Source organism: Neolamprologus multifasciatus, chromosome 11, assembly GCF_963576455.1.
Source record: "Neolamprologus multifasciatus chromosome 11, fNeoMul1.2, whole genome shotgun sequence".
Lineage (NCBI taxonomy): Eukaryota > Metazoa > Chordata > Actinopteri > Cichliformes > Cichlidae > Neolamprologus > Neolamprologus multifasciatus.
This window is the reverse complement of record NC_140449.1, coordinates 19,920,617-19,938,878: the sequence shown is the minus strand read 5'-3', so window position 1 is coordinate 19,938,878 and position 18,262 is coordinate 19,920,617. Positions and strand designations below refer to the sequence as shown.

General features: G+C 41.1%; 1 protein-coding gene across 1 annotated transcript; it reads right to left on the bottom strand.

The window, feature by feature from the left end:
• Nucleotides 1-948: 948 nt before the first annotated feature.
• On the bottom strand, nucleotides 949-16,635 carry rundc3b (RUN domain containing 3b). Its single transcript, XM_085176086.1, has 11 exons — nucleotides 16,423-16,635; nucleotides 11,126-11,241; nucleotides 9,565-9,698; nucleotides 9,135-9,220; nucleotides 8,929-9,018; nucleotides 7,127-7,207; nucleotides 5,646-5,820; nucleotides 5,205-5,362; nucleotides 3,277-3,423; nucleotides 1,537-1,658; nucleotides 949-1,450 (listed from the first exon to the last, which is right to left on the bottom strand). Exons 1-11 carry the CDS (start codon nucleotides 16,515-16,517, stop codon nucleotides 1,305-1,307), a joined length of 1,350 nt encoding a protein of 449 aa, XP_085032212.1. The 5' UTR covers nucleotides 16,518-16,635; the 3' UTR covers nucleotides 949-1,304.
• Nucleotides 16,636-18,262: the final 1,627 nt, after the last annotated feature.

The window sequence follows — 18,262 nt, the reverse complement described above, 5'->3', positions numbered from 1 at the left end:
GTTTAGGAGCTAGTATATCAAAGAAAGACTTTTTATTAGTAATATATTTTCCATGTATCTCACTGAGATCATGTGCTCTGTGCCTGAACTCCTTAAATTGGAGACACAAGATTTGTCTCAATTTTACTCCTCTGTGTTGTGAGAATCCCTAAAACGTCTCCTTGATTTTGCACAGTAGAGTGCCACTACAGCGTGAGTGTAAATAAAATAGCATTATTCAGATTATACTATATGAAAATGTGTCATTTTCTATACCCGATTACCTTTTTCTCACACCTGTTGCTGTTGACAAGAAACTCAAATGTCACCATCAAGTTGTTGGTGTTTCAGTGGAGTTTATTCAAATAAAGAATAACAAGGTAAATCCAGTAAAACATCTGCTGTATGTCTGTGCAAACGACCGCTGGAATGAGGTGAAGGCAAAAAGTAATGAGTTTAGTGTTGAGGTACACGGCTTAGTTACCAACAATACAAATTGTATTCATACTGAATCGCAACACAGACTTTAAACAATGATCTATCCACGGTAACCAGCCATTACAGTGAAATACTGCATTTTAATAATTAAAGGGAATAAAGCTCAACTTTAAAATAAAACCCAGAAATTTGGGGTGGTTATTACTCATAGTGATCCTTACCTGAGAACAAAACCATGTGATACTGCTTGATACACAACAGTGGCAACATAAGGCTGATGAAAAACTGAAGAAAAACATCTACACCCGACAACAAAGATTGCCTCATCCCAAACACTGATGACGTACTGAGACAAAACAGGCACATTAACCATCACAAATAGAAGAAAAGGGTGATTTATGGCACCACCAACAGAACCAAAAATATGAATACATCCCTTTATCAACAGAAAACAATTCAGTGACACTCTGGTTTGTAGTCTTTCATTTTTCCCCCTCAGACCTCTGACCTAGTCAGCATTTTCAGTATGGTATAATCTATAGAGCCTAAGAGAGGCGCAGCCTTTTCACTGCCCCCTCTGGGCTGTAAAGTGACATAATTCAGACTAATACTTCGTAAAATAGAAATCAATGCTCCACAGATAAAAACAAACAAAACTAAACACTGAACATATACTGATAAAGTTCCATTTGAAGATCCGCTGTCATTTCATCGGTGTGGAACATTATTAAGACGTCATTCAGACTGATGGAGCTGGTTAAGATCATGCTACACCAGATCCTCAAGTTCCACATACATAACATAAACCTCTACAAACAATTTCCAACACGGAGAAGGTTCCTGGATTATCTGGCCCTGGCCAAAAGGCGTTTTTAACTCTTCATTCCCTATGAAGGAGTGAAACCTGGGCTGCTGACCTCTGTTGTAGGACTGGCCAAACATTCATTCGACCTCAGGCTGGCCAGAGACTTGTAGCTGGTGACTGAGGTCAGGGAGCCACACAGACCTCTTAGAGAAGGAGTTTCTTCTTTGCCTGGATGACAAGACGTACAGTAAATGTTCACACCAGCAATGGAAAGCTTCGCAGACAGCAGTACTTGCTACCAGGTGCAGACGTACCTTGGTGAGTCCACTTTGAGTTGGCCGACCTGGCCTCCAGACTCAGCGTGTGGGACGGTTCGAGAGAATTCTGGGAAATGCTCATGTCTGCAGAGAGCTGCTCCAGACTCCGGAAACTCTTCCTGCAATGAATGGACAAAGATCAATAAAGGCCACACAGTATAATTGGTGCTGATAGGAACAAAAAATTCATCAGTTGAATGAGTTTTTGATTGTTGGTAATTTAGGGCAAGACAAAAGTTCGTGTAGAAACTAAAATGTAACAACGGACTCAAATTGTGTAAAGACAATGTTCTATGTACAGTCACTGGCACTTTATTAGGAACAGCTGTTCCCCTGTTCATTAATAATAATAACAATAATAATAACAATAATAATAATTTCCCCTAGGGATCAATAAAGTATTATGAAAGATGAGAACGGCCAGACTCCTTGAAGCTGATAGGAAGGCAACCGTAGCTCAAATAACCACTTGTTAGAACCAAGGTATGCAGAAGAGCATCCATGAACACAGCACATCAAACCTTGAAACACTTTGTTTCTGCTTCACTTCTTGCTTATTTTTAAAGTTCCTTGACCTGAATGATGTAAATGAGAGCAGATATAATTAACTTGTTCCTTCTTGAGGACGGAGGCTCCACCTGCTGGCTGTTCAAAATTTTTTTTTTCATCTGAACCCAAAAGTTTGAATAATAAACATTTAGTGTTTTGGTTTGCATACCATAGAGTGTTGTACTATTGGCCTTGCAGACATCTGGATTGTCTGGATGCCTTTTTACATCGTGGGCCATATATATCCCACTTTGATCCTAAGTTGACAAAACCAGCAAAACTTGAATATCTGTAAAGATGTTTAAATATTACAGCTGTCAGCGTAAAATTGGCAAATACCCATTAACGAGTTAACGCAGATTAGTCTGTGTGGGGTTTACTCTGCATTAATGCGTTAAGGCAGCTTAACGCCGTCATCATGACTAACACGAATAACAATTAACTCATCTGGAGCGCAGACTGTCTCAAAATCCCTGGAATGTCGCTGTCAACGCATTTCGGGCAGTTTGTCCAAAGTTTGTCTATTCTGCACTCCAGACGGGTTGAGAGAGTTAAAAGTTTTAATCGCATTAATCATGATGACCACGTTAACGCGTTTAGCGTGCTGACAGCACTATGAAATATACATGTAATCCAAATGAATATAAAAAAAAGTGCAATTTCAACTTCTTTTTCTGTTTTCTACATGATAAAGAAATTCTGCTGTAGTAAATGAAAGAAATCTGTCAATATTAATAGATAAACATTTAAGTTACAGAAAGGTTTCTAGTAGCTTTTTTTTTTTTTTTTAACTGGACCCATTGTAAAAAAAATTTTAAAAAAAGCAGAATTTTTTATAATTGATAGTACAAGAAGAGGACTTTTTCTGTCATTTAGTTATTTTTCTTTTACTTAATTACTTTGGTTATGTATGAATGGCAATGGGGGAGGTTTTTCTTGTAGATAAAAGCTGTAAGAAAACTAAAAAAATATATGTCCTCCTTCACGTTTTCCAAAGCCATCCAGTGAGCCTTGGAGGAGCCTTTGCTGGGCAAATTCTGGCCCCTGGGCCTTATGTTTGACACCCTGCTTTGCAGTATATCTTGGTAACCATCAAAATAAAAGCAAATGTAGAAAACACTTCAAAATAACTGTCCAAATAATTGCTTGTAGGCTGAAGATTTTCTTTTACAAGGACTTTGTACATACTCCTCCCACGGTCCTGTAGTCTTCCTGTACAGCAGTGTATCCAAGGCAACAGCATTGGCATCCATGGCATCGGGAGATGGCCACTGATTGGTCAGATGAGCCGTTAACTCTTGTCTAGATCGCAAGTCGTTGTTTTTAAGCACTGTCCTGAAAACACGAGACAAAGTAAGTAATATTTATTCTAATGTCACAATCATCTTTAAATAATGGAAATACTTTTTAAATCAATCTTGTGATACCTTTAACACCAACACTAAAAAGAACTGTCAATTAATCTTGCAGGAAACTGTACAATTTACAATCTTCACCACATCAGCCTAACATGTCAGCCTGCTTATATGTAACATAAACAAACAATAGTAAAGGAAATTAAACTCATCAATCAGTTGCCAGGATGTGGTGCGAGTGGAAAAGTCATTTTCTGGGGGCATCTGCAATCCCACAGGAAACGTTTTGACATATTTAGGCCTGGGCCACAGTACCGGCACACTGTCTCTACTAAAACCAGTTTCTTTGGCAATGAATGTTAGAGACTAATCTTTATGGGTGTCCTTAAAAAATTACATGAAAATGGACAAATGGAGGACAACAGAAGAAGAATCAGGATTTTTTAAAACTAGAGAAGGAGCACTGGGAACATCTACACAATAGCTTCCAACAGGACACTGATGTGAATGTCTCTGACCAAACAAACAGAAACAGACTTCATGGGTGTCCACAATGTCCTCTAGAAGGCCCCATGTTCACTGCCCAGCATTTAGAGCCCAATTTGCTGTCACAGATAAGAGCAGGTTCCCCCTGAGCACCAGTGACAGACATGAAAGGTTCTGGAGAAGCCATGGAGAACATTATGGTGCCTTTTACTGCCTTACTTTCAGTTAATGTATTTTGTTTTGCACTATGCATATTTTATATGCCATTAGGTCATTTATTGTGAAAATTCTCGTGTAGGAACTATTGTACTGCATGTTGGTTCCACTGGTGCACCTGAGGGAGATGCACGCCCATGGCAAGTTGAAGCAAGAGAAGCCAATTTAATTCAGAGAAAGTTGTTTCTTAAAAGTATCTGTAAAGTGCTTATTTCTGCCTCAAAGCATGGGTCAGCCAGCGAGGTATGTTTGTATGTTATATAGATCATTTTATGTCTTTATTTCACTCGTCTTACTATTTCATTGAATTTTGTTATGTTTTAGTTTGACGGTGGCGTCGTTTGTGATCAAGGTGAAGCTGTAACAACCCCAAGACCTTACAACTAACATTAAAGCCAACTTCATGCCATCAGTAAAAGAACTCTTTATTGACTTTAAGAAGAGGTAGAAGTGATAGTGCCTGTAACATCGTTCAGCATCGACCAGTTTGGTGGTGGGTCAGTTATGGTGTGGAGAGACATATCCATGGGTGGATGAACAGACCTCTACAGGCTAGGCAACAACACCCTAAATACCATAAGGTATCTTGAGGAAATCCTTGAACCCATTTTCAGACCCTTCGTGGATGCAGGGGGTCTTGGGTTCCTCCTGGTGCACGACATTTCCCGGCATCATGTGGCGAGAGAATGTAAGCTGGAGTGAAAGACCCAAAGACCATGACGCTTCTCTGCTCACGCCTATTGAGCTCCACGCAATTTTGTAATTAAACTGTCATTTCTGTTTTTTCTCATTAGCTCAGCTAATCTTTCCACATACCCACAGGCTACTGCCAGAGTGCCCCGACGTGGCACTCGGTTGGGAATCACTGTCTCAGAATATTAATGGAAAAGCTGATGCCGTTTGACTGAAGCAGCGCTGACTGCAATAGATTCAGCAACAAACAAACCACCTGCAACCTTCAGGCTACTTGCTGTGTCTTGAATGTCAAACTCACAGTTGGAGCAACTGTAAACCTTTCCACCCAACACCGACAAAAAACACACACCAGAATGGACTCACAATTGGTCCTGTAGTTCCAATATGATATACTCAAGCTGTTCTTTCTCCAGTGTGTGGGAGAGGTGTGTGTCTGCCAGGCTCTGCTGAAGGGCTTTGCTTTGGGACACAGCTTCTGACAGCTGGGCTTCTCGTAGACGGACAAGCTCTTCCAGGTAGCCCTGAGGCAAACAAATACACATCAGGTTTATTAATCTGCTGCACATGCATCTGAATGGCCTGCTTTTCACTACAAACAAGAACCCTGAAGCAGGAACAACCACAGCAAGGAGCCACAATGAAGATATAAAATAAAGCTGAATATTTGTTTGTGTGAGAAAATAAAAACAAACCCAAATTCCTAATTATCATGCAAATACCAAGGAAAATGTCACACTGGCATTTACTGCCTTCCTGCATCGTCATTGCAAATTAACACTAATATGAAACTCCCACTGATGCTACCTTTTGTTCCAGTGCCATGCGATACTTCTGCTCAAAGCGTTTGCACTTGCTGACCAGGTTGCTCTGCTCAGTAAAGATGGAGGCAGCCGTGGCTGTTTTGTCAGGTGTGCTGCTCTCACTGCCGCTGCTCCCCAGAGTCCTCATCTCCTCCTCGTCACTGCTGATGCTGTCTGCGCTGCACAGGACAAAAGTGCGGACCTGATTAGTACACAGCTCACATACAGTACCGTGCAAAAGTCTTGAGACACCTCTCATTTCTTCAGATTTTGTTATAAAAATGGGAAATGCATGCTGCCATTTATTGAAATGTACCACACCTGCTTTGCATAATTTCATCATTTACTGTCATGTTCACACTAACCTTTATTTTCAGGTAGTAACAGGTCACGTCACTGTCAAGAATATAATATGTTATAAATTCCTGCAAAAGCAATACAATCTAAAGCCTAATGACAAGTGAATTTAGCAAGATTTGTTGATACTGGTGAGTAAATTGTGGTAAGACCACTTCCCTCATTAATCACCCTGCACACAAACCGTCTGTGCATTTAAACTGTTCAGGACTACATGATACAATACAGGAAAATGTGGTACATTACTCCCGCTGCACTGTTTAGGGTTTCTCCACTAAAAAGCTTCAAGCCTTCACACCTCCTGCTTGTTGAGACGTGCTATGGTTGTGATATTCCCAGGAGCACGAATCCATCACTTCCTGTGCCCACTAGAGGGTGTTGGAAAACACTAATTATGAGAACACTGCTGTATTCGGTGTTGAATCCACAATGAAAATATCATGTATACCAGATGTTTTTTTACACAATGCTGTTACCACTCGGTGGTGTCGTGAGGGTGACTCAGTACTAGCGCACAGATGTCTCCAGGCCTAAACTCTCAGCAAGCATGACTTTAATATAAACTAAAAACATTCGCATTTCAGCACAACTCAAGATCATTAGATTAAATTGACCAGCAGATCAGATTAAATCTCTGACAGTTGTTAAAGTACAACTGGCAAAAAAGGCACCAAAACTGAATCTTGAAACTAAAATGATTGACAAGGGCATGACTTCAAGGCAGTACAAGCATTTTGGAGCTATACATCCAAAGGTAAAGCCACTAGACAAAGACTCTTGGGCCTTATGTTCGACACCACTGATCTAATTAAATCTCTAGGAAGAGTTTATTCAAGTGTGACACTAAGAAAGTGCAAGAATTGTGCAAAAATCACAACTTCCTGTCTGCTTATGGTAAAAATGTTTGTACATCTTAGGACAATACAGGATACAAAGTTTCATAAATACAGGTGAAATGCAGCACCGGGGCTACTTTGCATTTTATGGCTTTTGCATGGGGAGGTGTAGCTCCACAAAGGATACGCGTGCCATGTTTCATGAAGCTCAACACCATCAGTGCTCAGACACTAATAAAATACACACTACACCAGAGACGGACCGTGTGATGTGAATTATTTGATCTCATACCTCTGAGTGAACTTCAAGTAAGGCGTGTAGTCAATCACAGCAGGGCAGCTGCCATCCAGACCCTCACCTTTCAGACAGAAGCTTGAGACAGAACAAGATGAAACATTGAAGCTGGGTCTGTCTATGACCGTTTGAAATGCAGCACATTCATTTAGATGGCATGTTAATCAGAGCTTCAGTGTCCACCCTCATCCTTTCCTTCTTCTGACGTCTCTCAGGTTCCTGAGGATGAAGTGTTTCACAGCTCAACTTCTTTGCATCTGTCACCTGAACTGCACTCTTCAATCAGCAGGCCCTTCATCAGGAGCAGATAACAGTTTATTCTCCAAAGCAGCTCTAATTTTATCAGAAATAATGAAGCCGGATTTAAAACGTTTGGCTTATGGAACTAATTTTCCATATAATGGTTTCATTTAGTTATAATTTTAAAAGAAAAACATAAATAATTTTTCAGAAGAAGCACTGCAAACACAAAAACATTCACAGCATGCAATATCATGTTCCTGCAGTACTGTAACGTTTTGAGAGTAAATAATGAAACTCTTTCAGTTACGGTACTGTGCAAAACTCTAGAGCCACCCTTATTTCTTTATATTTTTTGCTTCAAAACAAAGCACTCGTTATTTTTAAAGTCGTCTTGAGCAGTAGTTTTTCAGGCTTTCGGAAGGTCTATTAATGAGAGGTCGCTCAAAACTTTTGCACAGAACTGTACTTCTGCTTGATCCCCCTTGGCGTATGTAGGACAGTAGATTAGATGATCAGAACGCCAGTGATGTTGTTGGTCTGTCGTCTTATACTCCATCACAAATGGCAGGTCGGCAAACACTCATATACAGGACAAATGAATCTAGTTCAGAACCAAATGAAACTGCTCGGAAACATTATGACTACATGGTCAGCAGTAACAATGGCCACAAAAATTAGGAAAATATGTATATATATATATACACAGCATTAACCAGGTTACTGATCTTAACATAACAGGGCCACTCATCCATGAAAGTGACAGGTAAGATGATGATCTTTACCACCTAACAGGATGCAAATAGTACGCAACATGCGTGGCAAATCCAACTAGCCCTCGAGCACAGTCTGGCTGAAGACCCTTTAGGTCAGGGGTGTCAAACTCCAGTCCTCGAGGGCCGGTGTCCTGAAACTTTTAAATGTGTCCCGCATGCTGAGGTAGCAACCCCCAACCATACTCAAGCAAATTTAAGTAAATGTTTGGAAAAATGAACTTCCATAGAGTCTTGCTAATGACCTACTAATTTTATTCAGGTGTGTTGCAGCAGGGACACATGGAAAAGTTTCAGGACATCGGCCCTCGAGGACTGGAGTTTGAGACCCGCTCTTTAGGTGATCACTGTGTATGAGTTTGATTAAATTAAGATGAATACCGTAGGAGGAATAGCGATTTATGTGAACTGTGGACAGACGGACAGCAAAGACGGCCATAACGTAACTTCACTGCTCCTTTGGTCAGATGACTCGTTAAATATATGAAAATATGTTTTCTAATACAAAACAGAAACACGAAGCCTTCGATCTGACCACAGCTGTAGCTGCAGCTGGCCACCTACACTTCCAATACTTTAACATTCCCACACTCACTGGTAAAATGTTTCATACATTTATAGATATAATTTAGGATGATCCTATTTTTCAAAATGCAAAAATAAATAAACTAATGAAAAACCCTTCAGGACACGTGTCAAACTGCAACAAATCCACTGTACTGATTATTTTAGTAGTTTTGAGTTTTCTGGCAACATGTTTCTTTTTCAGAACATCTGGACGAGTACCTGAAGTCGATGGTGTTGAGTCCGATGAGCGTGTCGGCTAACAGCCCAGCTTCCTCTCCCAGCATGATCGCTCCGTCCTCATAAAACCTCCTGCGGCCAACACACATCAGTAAGACTCACTGTGTATACGAACGTGGAGTAGTGGGCAAAGACTGAGTGTGTAGGTTACAGCTTTCATTAACACAACTATAACTGTTTGTTTAGACCTGCTGGTTCTGAAGTCCCTCAGTGCAAATGTGATGTACTCTGAAAGTCTTTTCTCCATCAGGACGACTCTGATCCATGCCCTGCCCTGCAGAGACAAACAGGTGACATGCAGCTGTTAGTGAAAGCTTCTGATATTTGAATTAAAAAACCAGCTACACGTCTAAATGTGCCTGTAAAATACGTGGCTGTTAACCATGCGGCTGTTTGCTCTCCATCACAAGTTTTCCCTTTGTTCTTTTCCCAAGAGGACAATGGAAAGCAGAGCAAATGATTCTGCACTGTGTGTGCTGCAGGTCTGGATACTCTGACTTTGCCTTCTATCCTGCAGTTTTCCTAAATCAAATATGTTGTTCAATAAAAATGAATCATTTTCTGAAAAATAGAGCTTCAGAATAATCAAATCAGATCAATAGTCAGTTTTATTATTACCTTCGCTCTAGATGATCGCACATTTTCCATGCTCTCAATGCTTCGGATGCAGTTATGAGGTACTTTACTGCAGGCAGCTTTTATGTAATCCCAGAAACTCCGAGGAGTCTCGTAGCCGAACCAAGACATCTGACCTGAGAGGAAAAAAAGAAAAGAAAAAGAAAGAAACAAGCATTTGTATGAGCATGCATGTGCATTCATACTGAATGACCACCACAGTCAAAAGTGTATAGTAATGAAGAAGGCCTAGAGCGCATCTTCCCCGGTCAAAAATGAGACCCCATCATTGAAAAGAAGTCGCCCAGTAGACACAACGTCGCCTGCCAGCAAAGACTTTACCGACATCCTGGCATCAATCGATAAGCGGTTGTCCAGCTTCAATGCAATGCTGTCCCTGGTGGAGATTTGACACCATGAATTTAAATCCCTGAGAGAATCCCTGAGTTCACCCAGCAGCAGGTGGAAATGCTCGCTGCTGAAAGCGGCACGCTACGGGACTCGGTCAAGTCTCTTACCGAAAATGTGGCCCAGCTTAACATAGAAAATAAAAAAAATAAAAGAGACTGTTATTGATCTACAAGCCCGTAGCATGAGAGATAACCGGAAGCAACAGTGAAAAGCTTCATTAAAACCCACCTGAATCTGCTGGAGGACACCGTGAAGAACATCACCTTCGAAAGAGTCCATTGTATCAGGGCTAAGAGGTCGGGGCCGGGAGACCACGCCCTATTGTGGCCAAATTCTGCCATTTCAAGCAGAGGGAGCAGGTGAAGAGTCACAGCAGGGAGCTGAAAGGACTTCAGCGTAAACGACCTAGGTTTGTTGGTATGCTGAAGTCCGAGGTGGCTTCATTCAGAAGGGCTCCCATGCTGTCACTGCCAGGGACCGGCTCCACGTGGACGGACAGATCCCGGCACCACTCTGTGGCTGCATTAACTTCACTCCAGATAACAGCCTGGTGCATTTTGTTTTCCTTTCTCCTTCTCTTGCATAACTAATCTGTTTCAGTTATTAATATCAATTTGCTAATTCAATGTGATGTCACAGCAGATAAAACGCCATAATTCTCCGTTAATTAAAATGTTTTCTTTTTTCTTCTCTTTCTTTCTTTTTCATCCCACCCACCCTTTTACTTGGTGTTCTTCCTTCTCCTTTCTTTCACTGCATCGATCACCTGTTTCCCTGCATAGTCACAAACAACACTCGTTGTCTCTCTGATGTCTTCATCTCTAATCCTCCAGCTTGGCCTCCTGTCTTTTTTGTTAGGGCATCACAGTAGGTCTCATGTGACATCCTGATATGATGCATGTCTTGGAGATGGCACCGCTAACAAAAAGCAGCCCAAATACTGCTGATATTTGATACTCACCTGGTAAATTAAAACTGAGTTGCTCACATCTAAACAAACCTGAATGTATATTTGCAGATTGAAGCACACAAGAGGTTGAGGTATCCTCCGCTGCACATCATATATCTCGCCCACCAGCTCATCAAATAAAGGCAAAATTACATTTAATTCTGCTAATGTGTGCAGGCTTTTACAGCTGCGCCGCTCTGTTACCTTTGAGTCGATGGCTGAGGATGTGCTCCAGGATGGAAACAAAGTTAATGAACTCTGGAGATGAGTCATCTATGGTCTCGAAACAGGAGTGGTCCAGCAGAGTCTTCACTGAAAACCTGAACATAAAAAGCAGATACACGGGTATCAAAATCAATCACTGGGTCTGTGTTTTAAAGGGACACTGCACCAATATTGCCTGTATAAACAGACTCAGCTCCAGAAGGAGAGCTACGTGACTGTAAATATAGAGGAAAGGCTTGCATTGAAAAGTCCAGGAAGAGTCTTTGAAGGTAAAGTTCACCTACCAGATGGGGGAGAACGACTTGTTTTTTGAAGCTTAAACAACTAAGTGCTTAAAGTTAGGATGTGTCAGTCTCTGCTTTAGTCTCTCTAGGTTTACACGTGAGACATGAATTCCCACTTTTCCACACCGACATGCAAACAGCCACAGTGGCAAAACACTTTTCTTGTTGCCATCTGATGCGAGCCGAACGCCGTCCAAGACGAGGATAAACGCCGACAGACGAGGCGTCTGCAATGATCTAGTCCAGAGCTCAGGACTTGTTAACACAGTATCTCAAAAGCCCACGAGAACAAACAAATCATAATTAACCACCACACATTAACCGCCACACTTAACATTTGCCAATTACAAGGCAGAGAAAATAAACACATGGCCTCAGTACGTGTAACGAGGCCTTTGATTAATCTCCTCTGATGAAACCATCCATGATGTGCAGCCCACTGTGACAGTCTACCGACTCTGCCTAATTTCATTGCAACTGATTATGCAGGAAGGAAAGTTAATAGAGAAAGACGCGATGTGTCATTGTGTGTGTGCTTTATGAAACTGGCCGGTGTGTGTGTGTAATCTAACTTCATATCGCACCCTGCCTCTCTTTCTCCCTGCCGTTGCTTAGCAGCAGGGTGATCACCAAGTGTGAAAGCGGGTAAAAAACTGACGCATTTCCAGCAGTAAAAGCCTTAAATTAATCACACATCACATACTTTAACTTACAGAAACCATTGGGGGAAAAAATAAATCAACAGCCCAGCTCACGAAAGGCCAGACACAATTTCCTCTCTGTGCAGCGCTTATCCTGTCAGGTGTAACTGCCACCTGAAAAAACTTTTAATGTAGACTTCCAGTCAGCGTGACAACAGCAGAAAATCAAAATGTTCACACACACACATGGGTGTTTAAACTTTAACTGACGTGTCGCTGAAGTCAGTCACACGGTATTGATGCTAAACTAGATGAAGTCGCGAGACTCTTGTTTCTAGGCGACTTACAACAATAACCCATGTCGACTGTATTTTGTTGCCAATCTTTGTGACTTAGAAAAGTTTCTCATGATGTGACAGCTCATTAATTATCACTTCTTCTGTAATGATCAGAAAGTGCACATTTTAACTGGTGCCATGAGACTGACTTTGATGACGAGTCAAATCGCTGCTGTTAAACACGAACATCTGAGTACACTCTGTGATTCGCTAACTGTGTACAATAACTTTTATCAGCAATAACTTAATAATCACTTTCTGTATGATGTTGTCCATGTCTCACAGAAGATTTTTGGCCCAGGCTTCCTTACTACGTTGCTTTGCTTCACTGAGGTTTTACCGGTATTCATTTATGCACAGCTCTCTTAAGGTCCCACCACAGCATTTCAGTCACGTTGAAATCTGAACTTTCACTGGGTCATTTCAGCACCTTGATTCTTTTCTTTTTCAGCCATTCTGTTGCAGATTTGCTGCTGTGATTAGGATCACAGGAGCCAGTTTTGACTTAAACTGCTGGATGGATGGCCTGACATTTGGCTAGAGCAGGGGTGGGCAATCTCAGTCCACGAGGGCCGGTGTCCCTGCAGGTTTTAGATCTCACCTTGGGTCAACACACCTGAATCACATGATTAGTTCGTTACCAGGCCTCTGGAGAACTTCAGGACATGTTAAGGAGCTAATTTAGCCATTTAAATCAGCTGTGTTGGTTCGAGGACACATCTAAAACCTGCAGGGACACCGGCCCTTGTGGACTGAGATTGCCCACCCCTGGACTAGAGAATACTTTGGTATGGAGAAGAGTTTGTGGTCATGTCAAAGACTGCAAGGAGCTCAGGTACTGTGGCTGCAAAACAAGCCCAAACCATCACCCCTTTACCACTGTGCTTCACAGTTGTTATGACGCGAATCCAAAAATGGTAAAAAAAAATAAATAAATAAATAAAAAAAATGCACTCCACAGGACATTTTATCCAGAAGTCTTGTGGGTTGCTGGCTTTTCTAAACAAGCTATACTTGCTCAATCTTTTTCTAATTGCATTGTTGTGAAGTTAACAAGCTTACAGTAGAGTCAGTGAATTAACTTGACATTCACTCCTGGGACGATTGAGTTTTGAGTTATTGCACTAACACACCTAAATGCTCCAGACCAGCAAACTGCCAAAACATCTGCTTTCACAGAGATCCTCACACTTCCTAATGATCAACTAATCAAGTAAATTTGACTATTGGCACCTGGCTGTTACTTACCCTCTTAATTCATAGCGGTGTACTTAATATTTCACATGACTGTAAATCAAGCGTTCATCTTCATTCAGGAAACCGCGTGGTCAGATACATGACCATACACAGATTCTTAGAAAGCACAGCTTCATCTCTTTTTGCTGAGCTTTCTGTAGTTTGTAGAAGCACAATTATTTCTGATTCTCTATAACAGTATGCAAACACCGCCGTCTTGTTTGTTCACCATTTTAACAGCGTTTCCAGGCCCCTAGAACGCAAACCTGCTTGTTTGCCACTCTTTTACGATGACTCTGTGCACATGTGTTTAAAGCAAAAAATTATAAAGATATCAACCATGCAGAGTCTCTGGCAAGCCCACAGTGCATCCTTACACATCATTTGGGAACAGGGATCATTTTAATTTTCACCCATTTCTGTTTTAAGCTGGCAGCACAGTGATTAGTACTAGCACCTCAGAGAAGGACCCTCTTGCTCTGAGGTGCTAGTACTTTAAACCCACCGGCTGGCCGGTGCCTTTCTGTGTGGAGCTTGCATTTTCTCCCCATGCCTCTCTCTGGCTTCATCTCCCAGTCCAAAGACATGCAGAAAAGATTCATTCAATTCAACTTTATTTATATATCACCAAATCACAACAAAGTGCTTATAATGTAATGTGGAGACGCTCCAACAATAGAGAGTAACCCCAACAATCAAATGACCCCTTTTGAGTAAGCGCTTGGCAACAGTGGGAAGGAAAGTCTTGATGCATGCTCAATCATCAAGGTAAGTAAATCCCAAAAGGTTGATTCTGTTCATCTGGATGCAGCGTTTTTTAGTGGGACAAACGTTTTATCACTCATCCAAGTTACTCCTTCAGTTTCAGCTGAATCTTATAAACAGGACATTTGCACAATGACTGAAACTAGCATCACCGAAGGAACAATGGGCTGGGAGGTCAGTTCGTTGATCATTAATATGCAAATTGTCATGACCGTTGATCAACAACCACTGATCGAAAGACCATTGATCATTAATCAATGGTCTTTCTCCATCCTGTTTATAAGGTTGGGGAAAGAGTTCTTCAGTTAGCCCTGCGACAGACTGCCAACCCATCCAGGGTGAAGACCCCCTCTCACCCTATAACAACTGGCATATGCTCAACCCACTGATGACCCTGACTTGGATAAGCATGAGAAAATGAATGGATGGATTCTGCTGTAAGTACTTACAACGATGAGTCTGTGTTTTAACTATACAGGTAAGTGTGACAGGTAAAACTCGAGTGACAGCATAAACAAATGTAAAGCTGGCTTTTACGGTCTCAGGGCAAACACTGAAGCCAGCAGGCTGTCGGTGATCTGTTTACTTCCCTTTATTTGCTGTGACCCTCACCGTTTACTCATCTACTGCAGCGGGAGAAAAAAAGAGAGACTGCTGAGTAATTTGTTATCATGTTGAAGACAGCAGAGCATCTAAAACAGAGAGATTTCACTGTACATTTATCTGTACATGCATAGCATTTTTACATTACTACATTTACTGGGTTTATATAGATACATTTATCTAAATCTATATAATTTTAAGAGTACAGTTCATTAGTCTGCCATCTTCCTTTCATGATTCGACTGTTTTGTCAGAAAAATGGAAAAAGCAACAACAAGCCCAATTTGACATTCAAATTGCTCATTTTCTGCAAAACAGCAGTCACTATAAAGCCAAATCTTTTGTTCAGGATTTCTCTGTTTTCTCTCCTCTCTTTGTGCCAATCAGTGAGATAATGGCTGTTGCGGAGGCAGGAAGAGCTGGGAAAGTATGAGCACCTGTGTCCAATTACCTTCCTTTCAAGTGACCAATATCAGAAGGTCTCCTGAAGCTTCAAAACACTGTTAGTGATTTTATAACTGGATTTGTTCGCCAGCTCTCAAAACAAGGCTGAGCTGATAGCATTTTTATCAGTTTGTTTTCGGAGTCATTATGCTCCCTTGGTGCCAAAATACAGACACCTCCACATATTCTCTTCCCTCTGCCTCAAAAACACCACAGGGACTATCAGTCGGTAACTGACGTCTGCCAGCAAAACCAAAAAAGCACCACAAATCAATACATGTAGCAGGGTGTTTTTCACTACAGCTGGAAGAGACGGAAGGAGAACCTGACCGGTGACATGTGTGCACACCTCAGCATCGATATCCCCCCCACAATCAACATCTAATCGCTTATAAATGTTTTGAGGGAATTGGTTTTATGTGTAGGAGTTTTAACTGTTTTGAAAATGCTGCTAAATAAAATATATGGGAAGGTTCATTTGTGTGTATAGGGGGGAACAAAAATCCAAAGAAAACTAAAGTTTTTCTGTTTGTGTCAAAAAAATGTATTGGGGGGTTATTTCTAGATTTCTGGCTTTAACTCTCCACTGGTGTGAGCTGAAATGTGGTGGCATGAATGTTTTAAGGAAGGGTTGTAAAGCTGGGGTGGGTGGGCGGATGAGGAAAAATTTAATTATTCTGCTGTGCAAAATAAGCATCATCATAACAGATCTGAGATCATCTCTGTTTTTAAACCCACCCAGCAGACAGTCAGTGACTTTCCCTCCCCTCAGCTCTGTATGCACATTAGCTCATAGTTTAACTGAAGGATGGAGCAGGGCTGTAATCCTGCAACCTTAAAGCCAACCTTTAATAAATGCATGCACCTGATTCTGAAATTAAATTATCTGCCGTCATGAATTCAGCTGCAGACTCTGTTTTGTCCTCCCTGTCGTTAAAGCACTGAAGAGCATGAGGAGTCCCCACCTGCACACGGTCAGCAGGTTTTTCCTCTCCACCACGGCACTCCTGCCTGCAACGCGCTTGCGGACGGGATGGAGACCCACGCCGAGCGACGCCATCCCAGGGCTTGAGTCTGTGGCTGGTCCCCGTGAGCTTTCCACGGCTCCGGTGCGCCAGGGAACGACCAGCTGTCTACGCCCGTCTGTCTGTGAGGGGTACAGAGGACGCTCCACTGAAGGAGGGGCCCGAAAACTGTGATAAATCACGCTAGGATCTTCCTGTTGGAACTTCCAAAATAAGAGCTTGTGCAACCGACCAGAAAATCACAAATATTTAACACAGTACTCTATTTATACTTATTTATATTATATTATATTATATTATATTATATTATATTATATTATATTATATTATATTATATTATATTATATTATATTTAAGTACTGTGGAAAAATTTCGAGCCACCCTAAAATCTATTAAAAAACTATTTTATAGTTGTCAAACTGTGTTATCGTTAAAAAAAAATTTAATGGATTAAACTAAAGAAATGGAAATAAACGAGTTTTTGTGACAGGCTGCAAGTAACAGTGCCTAAAGATACGATTTATAATTGATTATTTTCTAAGCTGTTACCTGTAAACACAACACTGGTTCATCCCTTGAGTTACATGTCTTTGTAATTCTTGCGTTATTCATTAACGCTGACGTTAAGTGCTTTAAGAAACAAAAAACCAATCCAGTGAAAATGGTCAGCATCCATGTGTTCTTCTTCTTTCTTCTTCTCGGTTTAGGTACAAAGGATGGACCGGACGTTGGCTGGAAAAAAAACACAGCCAACGTCCAAAGAAAAACCCTGAAATAACTTCAGGAAGCCTATTAGTCAAGACCACCTTAAAATTACAAGAAGCTCTGACTCCTCCTTTATTATTAAATATAATAAAGGAAATGTGTTATTATAATTAAGACAGAGCTATAAATTATTATGTGGAAAAGATATAAACCCTAAAGTATAACCAAATAATACACATAAATAAAAGAGTTGTTTGTTATAATAAAGATTTCCTTTCCCATCGCCTGACCTCTGTGTGATGAGTTTCTGTGTATCATCCGACCAGATGATAGACTGAGCTTCTGTGTGAGTAACAGGGATTTCATACCATAATCCTGAACGGTATTACTACAGTGTTTTTATATTTAACATCTTAAAACTCACATGTGCTTCTGTTCATGTTTCCTCCTGGCTCTTATAATGATCTCTTTCACTTGCGTCGACGGAGGGAGGGACCTCTAGTGGTTTTGAATGAAAACAGCAAACTCTTTCTTATCACCAAAATCCCATCCATGCGCTCTTCTTCGTTTTTCTCCTCTGTTTCATTTTATTCCACTTTCTAAATAGCAGAGTTGAAGGAATGAGTTAAATGGGGAAAGGGTAAATAAAGACCACAGATGCATGATGGGTTAGTCCTTTGGGTCTGGACCTCTCAAGACCTGCTTACAATGACACTTTCCATACGAAGGTTTTTTTTGGATGCGCTTTGTTCAAGGGGGTTTTAGCATTTGCACTTCACAGAGAAACATTTTACATTTCACTTACAACACTAAATGACAGTTCAGATGAAGGACAAAGCCCCTACAATCAGTAAACCAGTTGGTCGGGACCTTTTGGACTGGTCACACAGCTCAGCAGCTGGCTGCCTTTGACATACTTCAAATATCACGGAGTTCTTTAAAAGTGATTTTCTTTTAAATCTAAAGTGTGTTCGTGTGTGTTTGTCTACATATTGAGTACTGTAGGGCTCACATACTTGGACAAAACAACCTGCATTCCTGTAAAGTAGTTATATTATTCATTTACATACACAGG

Excerpts from the sequence above, each read along its gene's own strand:
- rundc3b (XM_085176086.1), bottom strand. The coding sequence starts at position 16,517 with ATGGCGTCGCTCGGCGTGGGTCTCCATCCCGTCCGCAAGCGCGTTGCA. Across the intron at positions 9,019-9,134 it reads AGGGACTTCAGAACCAGCAG|GAGGTTTTATGAGGACGGAG; the intron begins GTCTAAACAAAC and ends TGTTGGCCGCAG. Across the intron at positions 5,821-7,126 it reads TACTTGAAGTTCACTCAGAG|CGCAGACAGCATCAGCAGTG; the intron begins GTATGAGATCAA and ends TGTCCTGTGCAG.